This window comes from Marmota marmota, unplaced genomic scaffold, assembly GCF_001458135.2.
Source record: "Marmota marmota marmota unplaced genomic scaffold, marMar, whole genome shotgun sequence".
Taxonomy (NCBI): domain Eukaryota; kingdom Metazoa; phylum Chordata; class Mammalia; order Rodentia; family Sciuridae; genus Marmota; species Marmota marmota.
Genome location: NW_025999961.1, coordinates 1,005,023 through 1,021,794, shown reverse-complemented (window position 1 = coordinate 1,021,794; position 16,772 = coordinate 1,005,023). Strand labels below are relative to the sequence as shown.

Genomic DNA, 16,772 nt, shown 5'->3' with positions numbered 1-16,772 from the left:
ACTCTCCTTGACTTGCAACTGGCCATTTTTTAAAATGTATCTTCCCATGGTCTTTTCTTTGTGTTTGTCTGTGTCCTAATCTCATCTTGGAAGGACACCTGATATACTGGATTAGGCCTACCTATATTCCTTCATTTTTCCTTAATTATCTTTCTTAAGGGCCCTATCTCCAAATATAATCACATTCTGAGGTAATGGGAGTTAGGACTTCAAGCATTTGGGGGAGACACAATTCAGTCCACAGCACTCCATCCTCTCCTGGAAATTAATACAAATAACTTATAATGTAAAGGGTTCAAACAAACCAGGGGAAGAATTCTAAGTACCCAAAAGAAGATCAGGCAAAGAAAATATGCAAGAAATTTACTGAGGAAATTAAATGGACAAATAAACAAAATGCATTCATGTTTCCTAAATCCTGAATTGAATAAATAAAAAAATCCATTTAGAATAAAATTATTATTCTAAATTCCATAGAGAAAAAAAGCTTATCAAAATAGGAAGAAATCATTTTAAAATGATTGTACCAGATAAAATACATTGCTAATGTGATTATAAACCAAAAATATTTTGTAAAATACATTAGAAAAATGCACCAGGATCAGAACACACTTTTGGAGATTTATATTAGCAAAATAATATAAAATACATAAATAGTGAGTTCAAACACAAGATGCTTATGCCATTATTTACAAATAGTAAAGAACTGGAAACTGAATATTCATAAAGGAGGAAACATACACAATCTATTAATGTTATGTAATTTATAATAATGAGGGAAACTGTAATATTCTGCTTAGTGAGAAAAAGTTTCTAAAAATAAATTTTTTAAAAACACCTAAAAAATTCTATACATAAAAAGTACTTAAAAACAAAAAGGAAAGTGAAATCATATAGATGCTTATATGGTTTAGATATAAGGCATCATTCAAAAGCTCAATGGTAGAGTTTAGCAGTGATATGATTGGGTTATGAAAACCTAAACCTAATCAGTGCATTAATCCACTGCATGGATTGACTGGGAAGAAACTAAAGTCAGGTAAGGTGTACCTAGAGGAGGTAGGTCACTGGGGGCAGAGTACCCACTTTCTCTACTTCCTGATTGCTCTCCACACCCTTCTACCATGATGTACTACCTTACCTCTGACCCAGAGCTATGGATTTGGCCATCTATGGACTGAGACCTCTGAAACTATAAGCCCAACAAACTTTTCCTCCTGTTTCATCAGAAGGAAAATTGCTCACCAGGTCTTTTGGACACAGCAACAAAAAAAATCTGATTAAAATAATGCTATAATTTGGAGGTTAAATATTGCCCCAAAACTCGTGTCAAAGTCTTGGTTCCCTATAGGACCTACTGGGAATTAATGGAATCTTTAGGAGTCAGGGCCTAATGAGCAGTCCTTAGGGACTTGCCCTCAAAGGGGATTCTGGGATCCTCTTCCCTTTTGGTCCCTGGTGCATGATTTAAGTGGTTTATGCTCAACCATGTACTCCCACTATTATGTGCAGCCTTGCCAAAAATGGGGCCAATAATAATCAAAACTCTGCACCAAAATAAACATATTCTCTTTATAAGTAATTGTGTCTGGTACTTTTTTATAGCAAAGAAAAGCTAACACAATAGGTAATTTATTTACATTATTTTTCTCTTTCTTCCTTTTTTTTTTTTTTTTCTTTTTGTAGTAGGGATAGAATCCAGAGGCACTTTACCACTGAGCTACATCCCAACCCTTTATGTTTCGTTTTTTAAAAATTTGAGACAGGATCTCATAAGTTGCTGAGGCTAATATTAAACTTGCTATTCTCCTGCCTCAGCCTCCCAAGTTGCTGGAATTACAGGCATGTGCCACCATGCCCAACTAGGTAATTTATTTTCCTCTTTGCACTATTCTGGATTTTATACATGTTCAAAATGAAGACATATTACTACACAATCTAGGTAAAGTGAGATATATATGGTATTCATAAATAATAACATAAGTCACTGTCAATCTCAAACCTTAGAAAGCAGGTAACATTTTTATAAGCGAAGACAACTGAGGCATAGAGATATTAGTATAACTTCCCAAGGCCATAAAGCTAATTCAGTAGTGGAATCAGGAACCAGACCAAACCAATCGAAGCCCAGAGCTCACTGTAAAAAGTATTAGTGTAATTTTGTATTGAAATTTTTTGCACAGAGGATAGGGAAAGTAGAAATAAAACAAACAAACTGAATATAATCATCTCATCACAAAAAATGGAAGAGTCTAGAGAACTGCACTCTACCTTTATATACATAAATAAGTGAAGTTAAGCAATATTTTCTCCTGAATAACTAGTTTAAAAATGCCATACAAAATAGCCTATTTCAAAGAATTAAAACAAACAAACAAAAAAAAAACTACACTTTTACTGAAAAATAATTTAATATTTATCCATTTGATAGTTCCCTGGTATTACAGATTATTGGTATTTTAATATTGTCACTGTGTAATAGCAAATAGAAATACAAAAAGAAAATAAAGGTTTCTTTTCATGGTGCAATGATTACTTTAACCTAATTCTTCTCCCCTGTGGGTACAAGGAATCAAACCAAGGGGTACTTTACCACTGAGCTACCTCCCCAGAACTTTTTTTTTTTTTTTGAGACAGGGTTTTACTAAGTTGCTGAGACTGTCCTTGAACTGGTGATGTTCCTGCCTAATAGTTAGGACTATAGGCATATGACACCATACCTAGCTAAACTGTGGATATATCGTAATTTTAATGGAAAAATTAATGATGCCTAGAATTTCTTTATATCAACATGAAATTTTGTGCTTTTAAAGTGGGGACGATGTTTCATTATCTATGATTTACACCTATCAACTCAATTTCTGAAGAAGCAATATATCCATTCTTCTGCTACAGTGGGAATAAATGAAAATATTGCTTTTAAATTAAATGAGCTTATTAGGTATAAAATAAATGATCTATATGTAAATAAATTCACATATATCAGGAAAAAGAAATTAGAGAAGTGTTAGCATTTTAAATTCTGGATTATTAAAGAAATATACTTGCAGTATTAGAGTTATCAAGAGTTCTCATATAAGTTTCAAAATATGAGGAATAATTATTTTACTACAAAATTTTTGTGGCAACTTACTCACAACCTTGTCATCTCCTAATTTATATAACCAAGCCCTAAAATACCAATCAAACCCCTTAGCTGTTTTCCTCAATGTAAAGAAATAGTAGAAGAACACTGAGTTGGAGAATTTAAACTATGAGCATCTATCTCATCCTGCCTCTATAACTGACTAAATTAGTAATTAATCTTCAACCATCAGCAGTTTCTTCATTACTGTCTTAGCCATTACTAGTAATATTCTGTCTCTTGTGTTAATGTCATTAAACTATAACTGTCTCCCAATCACACAAGTTATTATATACAATAAATGAATGATTAACTACATTTAGATATTATTAAAGACCTTAGCAAATGTAAGAATTAGCATTATAGTTGGCACATGAAATGCTAAATTACTATTTATCACATTCTCACTGAGGCAGGGACCCAGCATGTCATGCGCTTTTTAAATTGGTTTTATAGGATCAGAGTACATATACAAGATGCTATAAGAGATACACTCTCCTTTTTAAGACTAAAAATTGTAAAGATGATATATCTTAGTCATATGGAAAGTATTTATATGAGAATTAAGTCAACAAAAAAGCAGAAATGAGAATTGAAAATACAATATAATTGATGATGACAATTGTAATATAGCTTAAACGTAGAGCACTTATCTAGTATGCACAAGGTCCCACATTAAATCCCCAGCACCACAAAAAACAAATGAGAATATAATTGATGCTTTCCAGCGCCTGGGTTCTTTTGCTTGAAACTGGGACCCAACATTTGGTTTTCCTAATTATATGGGAAAATAACTTCATTTTACTCCAATTAAGATGAATTAGGTTTACTGAATTTGTTGTCTGTGAAATTAAGCATTCAATATTGTCAGAAATTCAAAATTATTTTATGAAGGTAGCATTTTAAATTTAAATATAAGCAAAACAAGTACTATATCACAAATATTATTTTTAAATGGGACAAAAGGCTAAGAATATGGCTCTGAGGTAGAGTACTTGCCTACTATATGCAAGGCTATGGGCTTATCCCTACCACCACAAAAAATAAAAATAAAATAAAATGGAGTAAAGGTGTTGGTGGTAGAGTACTTGCCTACTATATGCAAGGCTATGGGCTTATCCCTACCACCACAAAAAATAAAATAAAATGGAGTAAAGGTTTTGATAACATGTCATTGGTTTGCCAAAAAGAAATCCATGCCCATCATCAGTGAATGAATTTGTTTTTGTTATAATTAATCTACATGGTGCTATTATACAAACACTAAAATATTCGTAAGAGGTTCTCAACAGTATTATATTCTGAAAAAGTTAGAACTGTAAATCATTTCTAGATAACAGAATTTTTCCTGCAGTACTTATTAAAATGACCAACTTTTAAAAGGTATTGAGTAGTTTTTAATGTTTTTTCAATTTTACTGATATTGCTCCAAAAGTGAAATAAAAAGTTCCCTAAAATAAGCAACAGAGAATAAGCCAAACAAAAAAAGTATTATCACATATATTAAAATTCCATGGCATATTTTTATACAATTTAAATACATAAAAGCCAATTTTAAAAAGTAGATTGATATGTACAGAAAAGGAAAGCATTCTATGGTATATTGAGAAAAGCAAGCTACAAATCAATATGCATACATACTTATATATAACACATATACCTTTATATATAAATACTTATAAGATAGTATGTTCTCGTCTATAAAAATGGTGAATACATGAGTAAATGGTAAATAAAGTGAGCACTACAAAAAACACTTCATTTTGTTTATTTCACTTAATTCTCACAAACCAGTGAAACACAAACACATCTACACCTCTATCAATATGTATCCATCTACACATACACACACACACACACACACACACACACACACAATCTATCTATCTATATTCACTCCTATTTATGTGTATTTATGTCAGAAAAGGATAAGTACCTACTAATAGTTACCTCTGGAAAATGGTATTTTTTGGAGTGGGAAAGAGGGTGGAAAAAGATGTGAGGGAGAACTTTCACTTTTAGTATAAATTCCGCTGTAGCACTTTTTTAGGTTTAGCTTCTACTTCACTTAAAAAAAAAAAACAGCAAAATAAACATTCCTTTGGAGCTTTTACCACAAAAACAGGAAAAAAACAACTTTTATAATATAAACAAGATAAAACATTTTCATCTTTAAAATCAGGATTTTAGATTATGAGCATGCTGTCAGTTTTAAAAACAGAATTCTAAAATTATATTCATCAGCAGTCTGCTATACACATTACTTTATCTAGTGAAATGATGTCAGAAAGCAAGCATGGTGTGTGACATTCACATGATTAAAGGATCACATCACTAGCTGCCTCTCCTCATACCTTAAAAGGAAGTTTTAGAAATAAAGTTCACCCTATACAACATTTTAGCATCACTGGTCTACTTAAGTAACTTAACACTAACAGCTAGGGTTATACTTAATAACAAAATAATTATAATAGTGAACACAAAAGCTCATATTTAAAGGCCAGGGATATAGCTCAGTTGGTAGAGTGCTTGCCTTGCATACACAAGGCCCTGAGTCAATCCCCACACCAAAAAAAAAAAAAAAAAAAGGTGTAAAGTCTTCTCAATCTAAGAGTCTTCTCAATCTGATACAATTAAACAGCTATTATATGACAAGCTTTGGGGTATAAAGTAATGTGACTAGAAAAGTATAACATATTTCTTGTATTTGAGAAACTAAGTTTAAAGCGATAGTAACCTGTAACAAATATCATAGGAGACAGTGACCAAATAACCCCACTAGCCTCCTGGAAGCATCATTATTTTTTTCTTATTCTATAAAGCTATTTTTGGATTTCTGAGAATTTCTAAATTTTACTCAACGATGGAATGAACTTACAGATTTTACAGGAGTAACAACTCAATAAATATTTATAAACCTAGGTCTCTAAGAAAATAAAATTTAGAGACATAATTAAATTCAATAAATGTTTTGTGCTAAATCAGTGAATAATTTTTATAATAAAATCTATAGACATTTATTTACAGCATGGTTCTTAACTAGGGGAAATTCTGTCCCCTAGGGAACATTTGACAACACCTAGAGGTGTTTTTGTTTACTACAACTGGTATGTATGTGTTGAGGAAGGAACTACTGGTATACAGAATATATATATAATAGCAGGATATCAGGCCAGGGATACTGCTAAACACCCTACAATACAAGAACAACTTCCCCAAACAAATAATCATCTGGCCCAATATGTCAAAAGTACTGACATTAAAGATAACCCTGATTTACTCTAACATCTTATCAATCTGCAACTCAAACTATTAAACAGCCTTACTTTCTTTGAGTTCACTAAAAAAACAAGAGAAGTGGCAAAAAGTACAAAACAAAACAAAAAAACAAACTGCAGGTTGAAATACATTGCTATGAAGCATATCTTGCGTGTCAGGCACTACACAAAGACTTCAACTCTAAAGACAAAACATCTCTAAGTAAAGAAATCATCCCATGATTTGCCTTGCTAGTTAGTCAGAGATGGGCTGCAAGTCTCCATCTGTTTGATCTAATGCTCATGCTTTTCCCATTACATCATTAAGCAGCCCAAAGAAATTTTAATCTAGTCTAAAGTTCACAAATGTTATTCATGGGACAGCCTCTCTGACCTCATCTCAGGGTATAGTCCCTTTTAGTGTAGACAATTACTAATAAGGTTGGCTATCTGACTGTTAAATCCATAGATGATTTAAGATCATAAATGCTACTAACTGGCATCACAGCCAAAGGAAAATATGAAAATTATTTTGTTAAAAAAAAAGTACGAATACACAAATGTGTAGTGCCTTCGTTATAGAAATCACTGTATTCTCTACAGTGGCTCAGTGATAGAGAACTTGCCTAGCATGTGCAAGACCCTGGGTTGAATCCCCAACACTGCAAACAACCAAACAAAACATAAAGTGGCACAATGCACTAAGGTAAAAAGAAAGAAAACTGAGAAAGGAGGGAGCAGTCAGAGAAGAAAGAGAAATGGGATAGAGAATGGTGAAGAAGGAGAGAGAGAAAATGAAATGAGTTAAAAAGAAATTGAGAGAATAAAAAGGAAAAAGGGAGCTGGGTATAGGGGTGAACACCTGTAATCCCAGCTACTTAGGAGGCTGAGGCAGGAGAATCAGCATCACAAATTTGAGGCCCAGTCTGGGCCTGTCTCAAAATTAAAAAATTAAAAGGACTGGGGAATGTAGCTCAGTGGTAAAGTGTCCCTGCAATCCCCAATACTGGGTGCAAGATTGGGGCGGGAACTGGATTGTAGACTTAGTAGTCATTTTTTTTTTCTGAACAATATTTTTTATATCAAGGATAAATTTTTATTATTAAAATACATTTTATAATTAAAAAATACATGACATCCAGGTGTGGTGAGGTGTACTTAAGAGTCCCAGCAACTCAGGAGCCTGAGGTAGGAGATCACTTGAGCCGTGGAGCTCAACACCAATTGAAACGACATAGTGAAACCCCATCTCAAAACAAAAACCACACGAAAAAAATCCATGAGAAGAAATGGAGAAAAACACTAACATTAAGTGAATATACAAGAACTTTTTAATGATGATTAGGAAACATCTAGTACTAGGATGGTAAGAAACAAACAATTTTATATGGTAATAATAAAGATTCAAGTTACTTACCTTAGTAAAGTTATTCAGATGGCCTAGCTTTCTCATATTTGATACTCCTTGCAATTTGGCCACATTTTGGAGTATTTCCCTTAAGTTATCAGAAGGTTCTAGAAAAAAAGGACAATTTAACATAATTTTATAAATATTTTCCTCATCAAACATCAAGACATGCAGTATTAAAACTTCACAAAGTTTGCTCAAAATAAATTCACTTAGTAGACTTGAAATACCATAGCATGTGTAAGACCCTGCGTTGAATCCCCAACATGACATCAATTACCTTCACATTTCTATTCTGCTCTTACCTAATGTCCAATTCTGTATATCACCTGGAATTATGCAACCAAAAAATCATAAATCTCAACACAGTAGTCTTTCTTGCTACTATGTGGCAAAAGGGACCAAATATGCTGTTCTGTTTGGATCAATCAAAAGACATTAGCCATCAAGCAGCCCAGATAAATGATTTCCAAAAAAAAAATGACAGAAACATATGTGTGCCCTACAACTACATCAGCTCACTGCCTTAAGAGAGTTTCCAGGCCTTTGTACCAAGAGGAAAAACTAAGCAAACTCTCTTGAGTTAAAGAAACAGAGCTAGAGTTTCAGAACAAGAATTACTGGAGGAAAAAAGCACTGTCTATAAAGAAAACTCTGGCGATCTAGCAAGGAGCCCTGTGAGTATTCAGTAGAATGGTCACTGATACTTGTGAGGAAATTACCCAAGGCTAGGAAAGAATAACTCAAAAGAATTAAAAGGGAAAAAAACTGAGTAATCACTTAGGTCAAGAAATAATAACTCTTACAGCCAGATTGAAAACCTCATGGGGCATTAAATGAGTATTTAGAGAAGACTTGACTCAGTGCAGAACAATTAGACTAAATATTTCTTTGATCCCACCTACCAAATCTTAAAAAGTAAAATAGTAAAGAATCCAACTGCTTCCAAATAACTAAACTGTATTTAGGACCAAAGCTTAAAGATTTTTAAGAACAATAAGAACAAAAAATGTTAAAGACTAACTTTATAATGTTTAGCGTTCACCTGAAAATTACCAGGTATGTTAAGAAGCAAAAAGTAGAATGAAAGCCTATCATTGAATGAGAACAGATTCCATTAAATACAATTATAAGAGATCATGAACAGGTAAATGTTAGTATTTTGTAATACCATTTTGATATAAATTTTATCTGTTTAAAAAATTGAGGGAGAAAATTATTAAGCCAATGATGTTAAATAATTCAATTATATTTGAGAAGTTGATAAGATTTTAAAACAACGCTTAAGGTAATTTAAGACCTATGGTAGTTTGCAAAGGCAAGATTAAGAATCATTAAAGAGCCAGGCACGGTGGCATATGCCTGTAATCCCAGAGGCTTTGGAGGCTGAGGCAAGAGGATCACAACTTCAAATCTAGCCTTAGCAAGGCCCTAAGCAACTTACAAGACCCCATTTCAAAATAAAAAATAAAAAATGGCTGGGCATGTGACTCAGTGGTTTAATCCCTGGTACCAACAAAAAGAGTCATTAAAGGCAGTGTGCAACTCATCTAGTAGACATATATAACCTAAACATTTCACATACAACACTGTTGAGCAGCAAACAAAACCTTTTACTAAACTGATAATATGGTTACTCATTTCTAATGCTCTCACAGAACTAATAGTTAAGAGGAGATATATTCCTCACAAATTTTTTTTTTATCTTTCAATTACTGCCTATTTTCTGGATACAAAATGATCACAGACCCTTTTATAAAATCATAAACTTGTTACAAAAATGAAATATTATATCTGAGTCCATTCATTCCACAAGTATTAACTGAATGCCTGTTATGACAAGGTACTACTTTAGGTACTAAGAATATATCAATGAATAAGACAGATCTCTCTTTAATGCATTTCACATAAAACAAAGAAAACTGACAAGAATATAAAACCTATGCACACTATTTCAAAACTGACGGATCTTGACAAACCAACATCAGGTCAAACGTTTGTCAAATTAAGATGTTATCATTGTCAACACCAATCAAAATGAAACAACTCTTCTACTTTCCTCACCACCTTCTTCTTTAAATAATTAATTACCAAGAAACCCAAATAATGGATTTCAAAGCTTCTTTATAACATAGTTTCTGAAAGATAGAACATGTTTCCCCCAAATGCTATGTTACTTCCCAAACCAATGTAAAACATCATTAAATACATTTTAGACATATGAAATACTAACATTCATGTACTACAATGTTGCTATGAGGAATTTTAACATGAAATAGCATGTTAAAGTTCTACTATAATGAAATGAGAAATTTCTAGTTTCTCTTTTACTTGTTAAATCGTGAGTTGGCAAACTTTTTCTGTAAAGGGCCAGATCAAAAATATTTCAAATACTGCAGGTCATAAGGTCTCTGCTGCAACTATCTGACTGCTGTTGCACCAAAAAGCAAGTGTAGAAAACACATAAATGAATGAATGTAGCTATTAGTCGCAGATGCTATAAAGAAAGTACCACAGACTGAATGTCTTATAAACAACTGAAACTTATTTCTCACAGTTTTGGAAACTTCAAGTCTAGATCAGGGAATCAGGTTGGTGAAGTTCTGGTGATGCCATCTAGGTTGGAGACTTGTCAATGTGTCAAGTGCTCACAGTAGTGAGAGAGCTCTCTAAGGTCCCAAATTTTTATAGAGGCATTACTCTATTTGTGAGGGTTCCACTTTCATGATATAATTATCTCCCAAAGGCACAACCTCCTAATATCAACACACTGGAGGGTTAGGATTTCAAGTATGAATTTTGTAGGGATACATCTGGTCCACTGCAGTCTTTCAACAAAACAGACATAGAGCAAAGTTTGCCAATCCTTATCTAAACAGTCAAAACTTATATCAGAAAGTGATTAAGCTAAAATCAGTGAGACTATTATATGGGAAATAGGAAAAACAGATGGTGGAGTAGCAAAAAGAAATGTAAGGAGAGATTTACCTGTCTTTATTTCTTCATATACGCACTTCGTGTTTCCAACTCAGCTTCTACAAAACTGTCTACTGATAATAGTGCTATATGAGAAGCATAAAGCCTATGGGAGGTAACCTAATTGAATGACAGTCTCTGAAGCTTTTAAACTGAGAAACTCATGGTTGAAGGAGGGAGAAAAGGGAAAATGAAAAGACTTGTAGGGAGTTGGCTAAGATGGCCAGCCACTCAAATGCAAGGAAGCAAAATATAAATGAACTTCTAAAATTATAGTGGTTCTTTTCCTCTTATCATGTAGCTCATAAATCCTATGTGTGTTGCTGATTAACTTCTCTGGAGATAATGAAATAACTGCAGTCAACTCTAAATATCCAGAGACTTCATATCTGGAATGGTAGAGTTAAATACAATCAATTTAAATCATCTTTGATGTGATTCTTATCTTTCTATCTAGGAGTTGTCTACTGATTGTGACACTGAACATTTTGGTGTTTTTTAGTAGAACAGTTAAAAAAATAATGTTGTATCATTACTTTCACATATTAACTACTGTATATGGTTAAAAAATGCAGATTTTGAAGAGAAACCATAATGTCAAGAAATATATTTTCTTGACAGTATTTTGTCTTGTTTTTTGAACTGAACACAGTTATAAACATAAGCAGTGCTGAATAGTGACACAGTTAATTACCTCTGAGCAATTGAAGGGTTTAGATATAAACAAGAATATTTACAAAGAAGTTAATTCTAGGTGGTTAAAAATCAGTGATACATTTTCATTCCTTAGATGGTTATATTTTCTAGGCTCTCTAAATGAACATGAGAAATACATCGAAAAAAATGACTGAAAAAAACTTAATTCAGATTCCATGGCCATGAATAGATTGAAATTAACTGCACATCTACATTGCTTTTGTAAGTAAAAGGGGAAGAAGCAATTTAAAATAATTCAAATATATATTTATATACTTTATAGTATGTACTACACACAAATCATGTTCTGCATGGCATGTATATAGTACAGAATAGAATATTATATATTAGCATCACCAAAAGTCTTATATATTTATGTTGAAGTTTATTTTCTAGAATGCTTCTAAATATAAGAGTAATTCTTTGGTAAAAAAAGAGTTTGGGGAAAAAAAGTTAAAAGAAAATATTAACAACTCCTGTGACAGCTACTTTTATGTGTCCATTTGACTGGATTAAGAAATGCCTAGAGAACTGGTAAATGATTATTTTGGAATGTGGATGTGAAGATGTTTCCATAGAAGACTGGCAGGTGAGTTAGAGTATACTAAGTAGGGAAGATTTGCCCTTCAGTGTGGGCTAGCAATATCCAGTTGGACAGGGACAGAACAAAAACAGAGGAAAGGTGAATTGATCTCTTTCCTGGAGCTGGAATACACTCTTTTCCTGCTGTAGAACATTAAAAAAACCAGGCTCTTCAGCTTTTGGACTCCAGAACATATATCAGCGCCACCCCCACCCACCCCGGGAGCCATGCTATCCCTGCACCGCCAGCTTATATTCATCCTGCCATGGGTCTTCTTCCATAATTATTTGAGACAATTACCCTAATAAATCTCATCTCAAATCTCTCTACATATATCCTATTGGTTTTGTTTCTTTGAAGAACCCTGACTAGTACAATTACAATTCTTAGTTCTTTTACTAAATACGTATCAAAAATAACTACATCTAAAATTAACTATATTAAAAGGTTATCTAATCCTCTCCATAAACTTCTAATATGTGCAAACACTCGTTACACATCTACTCTAAAACTCACATGCTCAAGCTCCCACTATCAAGTGGTACATGTACCAAAAGTCATTTATGGTTGTTTCTATGTCTACTTATGCCAGGTGTATTTCTATTGAGATTACATGTTCAACTTACAACTTTTCAACTTAATCATGGTGTGAAAGCTACACATACTCAGTAGAAACCACACTTCAAATTTTAATCTTTCTCTGGGCTAGTGATATACACTATGATAACAATACTGGGCAGCAGTGATAGGAAGCTACAGCTTCTAGTCAGCTACCCAAACAGAATAAATAGCTCATTCTCCATACAGTATTACTTGCTAAGCTATAATGTTTGGTAAGTTACGTGTATTAAATGCTTCTTTGTTGTTGTTGTTTTTTTTTTAATTGTTCCTTCTTTTGCTGTTGTTCTTGTTTACTTCTTTTTTGGGGGGTGGGGGTGGGTACTAGGGATTGACCTCAGGGGACTTGACCACTGAGCCACATCCCCAGCCCTATTCTGTATTTTACTTAGAGACAGGGTCTCACTGAGTTGCTTAGTGCCTTGCTTTTGCTGAGGCTGGCTTTGAACTCGCCAGCCTCCTGCTTCAGCCTCCTGATCTGCTGGAATTATAGGAGTATACCACCGTGCCCGGCTCTTCTTTCCCTCTTTTACTAGGGATCAAACCTGGGATGTAAGCATCGTAGGCAAGAATGCTACCAATGAGCAGCTGTATCTCCAGACTTCAGTGCACACTGACGTATGACATTTTCATCTTATGACAGGTTTATCGGGACATAATCTCAGCATAAATCAAGGAACATCTGTATTTGGTATAATCAAAGTGAAATTTTTTGCTATTTAAAACTATTAAGAAAATGAATCTAAGCCAGGAGTCGTGGCACATGCCTGTAATTCTAGCAACACAGAAAGCTGAGGCAGGAAGATCACAAGTGTTCGAGGTCAGCCTCAGGAACTTCCCAAGACCCTGTCTCAAACAGATAGATAGATAGTTAGATAGATAGATAAATGAATTAGGGATATAGTTCAATGGTAGAGTATCTCTGGGTTCAAACCCTAGTACAAAACAAAACTAAAAAAGAAAGAGAATACAATCCACAAAATTGGGAGGAAACCATTAGCAGTACATATATCTGACAAGACTTTAATAAAGAATATATATAAGTTGTCTATACATCAACATTACAATTTTAACTTAGTTAAAAATGGTCAAAATATTTGAACAGAAAAGATACAAATACAAAATTAGGTAAATGTGCCCAGGATATGTTATGAGAAAATATACCTAATATCATTAATAAAAACTAATCAAAAATATAATGAGAAATGTAAAATTAAAACCACCAAGGTACCATCTGTAAGAATGATTAATATCAAAAATACAAACACCTCCAAATGTTAAAGAGGATGTGGGGCAACTAGAAGTTGTCTACACTATTGGAGGTGTATAAAATATTAGAACCACTGTACAGAGCTGTTAGCAACACACAGGCTATCTAAATTATGATCCAGCTATTTAATTATCAGAAATATATGTCCAAAAATACACTCATACAATATTTATAATAGCTTAATTCATAATAGCCCCAAACATGAAAAAACTGAAATATCCATTAACAGAAGTGTGGATACACAACGTATATTACACATACACATCAAAGTACCAATCAATAAGAAAAAACATACTGATACAATATGGATCAATCTCCAAAAATGTCAAAAAAAAAAAAAAAGAAGCCAGACAAAAGGGGTACATATTTTTCATTTAATTTACATGTAATTCTAATACAGGCAAAACTAATCTATGATAATAGAAATCAGATACTGATTGCTGGGTGATCAGTAATCAATTATAAATAGGTAGAAGGTTTTAGAGAAAGGGATGAAAATATTATTTTGTTTAGAGGTAGTGTTGACATGGTGTATTTAAGTATCAAATGCATACTTAAATACAAACTTAAAACATGTACATTTTATTTTAATTATAGCTCAACAAAAAGTTAGCATTATAACCATAAAGCTCTTCCTATATCCATAAATACTACAGGTTGAGAATTCCTTATTCAAAATGCTTGGTACCAAATTGTAATGTATTCTGCGGTCGTATATAACAACTTAGAATAAAAAGATAAATTTTAAAAAAAGCTTGGTACCATAAGTGCTTTGATTTTCAGATTTTGGTGGTGGAGGGTGTGGAATATTTGCATACATTTAAAGAGATATCTTGGAGATGGGATACAAATGTAAACGTGAAATTCACTTATGTTTCATATAGACCTTATTCCCATAGCCTGAAGATAATTTTATACATTTTTAATGCAATTGCATTTTGACAAGGACCTATGACATGAGGTCAGATGTGTAATTTTCCACTTGTGGTGTGATGATGATTGAAAATTTCAGATTTTGGAATATTTCAGATTTTTGGATTAGAAATATTCAACCTGTACAAGCAACACCAAAAATAAATTATTTTTTTTATTTTTAATAATATATATGCATACATACAGAGATATAGAAATACATACAGAAAACTATCAGGCTAAAACTATCATAAATAAACCATATTAATTCATTTGTACATTCATTTCCTGTTCAAGTTTCTGTGTATGTGTACTTATTCTCTCTCTCTTTCATATACACACACAAAAACACCACACACACGTGTATGTATATAAACATTTAATTTTAATATGACTTCCATGTCATACATTATAACTTGCAATTAACTATACTATTAATATCTTTACCTATCCATCAATATACAATGAAAATTTATTTTTAAGTAAACTTGAGTTCAAATACAGTAAATTAGTAATAAAAAACTGCTGGCATACAGATGCTATGTGGGAGTAATAGAAAGAACAAGAATTTTGGAATAAAAAAGAACTGCATTTAAATCTAGTTTCTTCATTTGCAAACCACATAGTCTCAACTAAATCACTTAACTTCACAGGCATTCATTTTCTCATATCTATACATTAAAAATATGTAGCTCCCTTAAAAATACTATAGCAAAATATAAAATGTAATTTACCCAGTGCCTAACCTATAACAGCTACTCAATAAATAGTAACTATAATTGAAAGTTTTTGTTTAGCAAGAACAATATTTATGGATCAATCATGTGAAAGTTATATGGTCAGACCAAGCAAATGCTTAACTCACTTTTGTTTAAATTAATGACTTTTTTATTATGGGATGATTTTTATGCACTACTTTCTTAATCCAAGATTTTCTCATTTTTAAAGGAAAAACAATAATTATCTCAGAGATATATTAATGATCAAACTAGATATTCCATATAGAATGAGTCTAACCATAAAGTATTACATAATCATTAAGAAATTATGACCCTCTCTTATATATGACATAAAATCATGTGAATGACATAAAATCTTTTAATAGGTAGTTAGACTTTATTTTGCTTAAATAAAACAATGATATACACAATTCTAAAATTGTTGTTAAACAATAAATTCTCAAACATAGCCCTAAGTAAACTTATTTTTTAGGTCATGCTCTTACAGATATGATACTTCGAAAAACAAGTATATAAATAATTTGTATACATTTAATGATGCCAAACATGGTTAGTGAACATGCTATGATGTTGTCCTAAGTATTCCTAGAACATAATCCCCAATACCTCACGGTCACTTCTAAGACCTCTCAATTCTTAATCCTTTATTCCACCATTTATGTACCCTTTACTTACTTGTTTTTACTGATATGTATTAATTGTATGAATTAATGGAGTTCACTGTTAACATGCCCAATATATTCATATATTATGCATGTATTGATCATGTCCATCCTACCTTCTACCTTCTTGCCCTCTCCTCTCTTCCCCTTTTCTGTTCCTAATAGTCCCTCCTCTACTTTCAGATCATTGTTATATTTTTTTTTAAGTTTCCACATTAGAAAAAACATGTGATACTTGTCTTTCTGTATCTGACTGACGTATTCTGTTAGCATGATGATCTCCAGCTCCATCCATTTTCCTACAAATGACAAGATATCATTCTTTTTATGGGTGAATAATAATCCAATGTGTGTATCTATCACATTTTATTTATTACATTCATCAGTCAACAGGCATCTGGGCTGATTTTATATTTTGGTTTTTGTAAAAAATGCCACAATAAACATAGTTATGCAGGTGTCTCTTCTGTATGATGACTTCATTACCTTCAGATATATACCCAGAAGTGATGCAGTTCTATTTTTA

The 16,772-nt window shown here is 32.6% G+C and overlaps 1 protein-coding gene across 2 annotated transcripts in view; it reads right to left on the bottom strand.

Annotated features, from left to right (window-relative positions):
* Rictor (RPTOR independent companion of MTOR complex 2) overlaps positions 1-8,863 on the bottom strand; it is a 75,251-nt gene extending 66,388 nt beyond the window's left edge. Inside the window, exon 1 of one of the 2 annotated variants that reach the window (XM_015496408.2) lies at positions 7,799-8,863. In XM_015496408.2, the coding sequence (XP_015351894.2) occupies positions 7,799-8,062 (264 nt within the window). In that variant the 5' untranslated portion in view covers positions 8,063-8,863. The remainder of the gene's footprint in view (positions 1-7,798) is intronic. The other variant, XM_048802872.1, reaches the window with a different exon arrangement.
* Between the last annotated feature and the right edge of the window lie 7,909 nt (positions 8,864-16,772).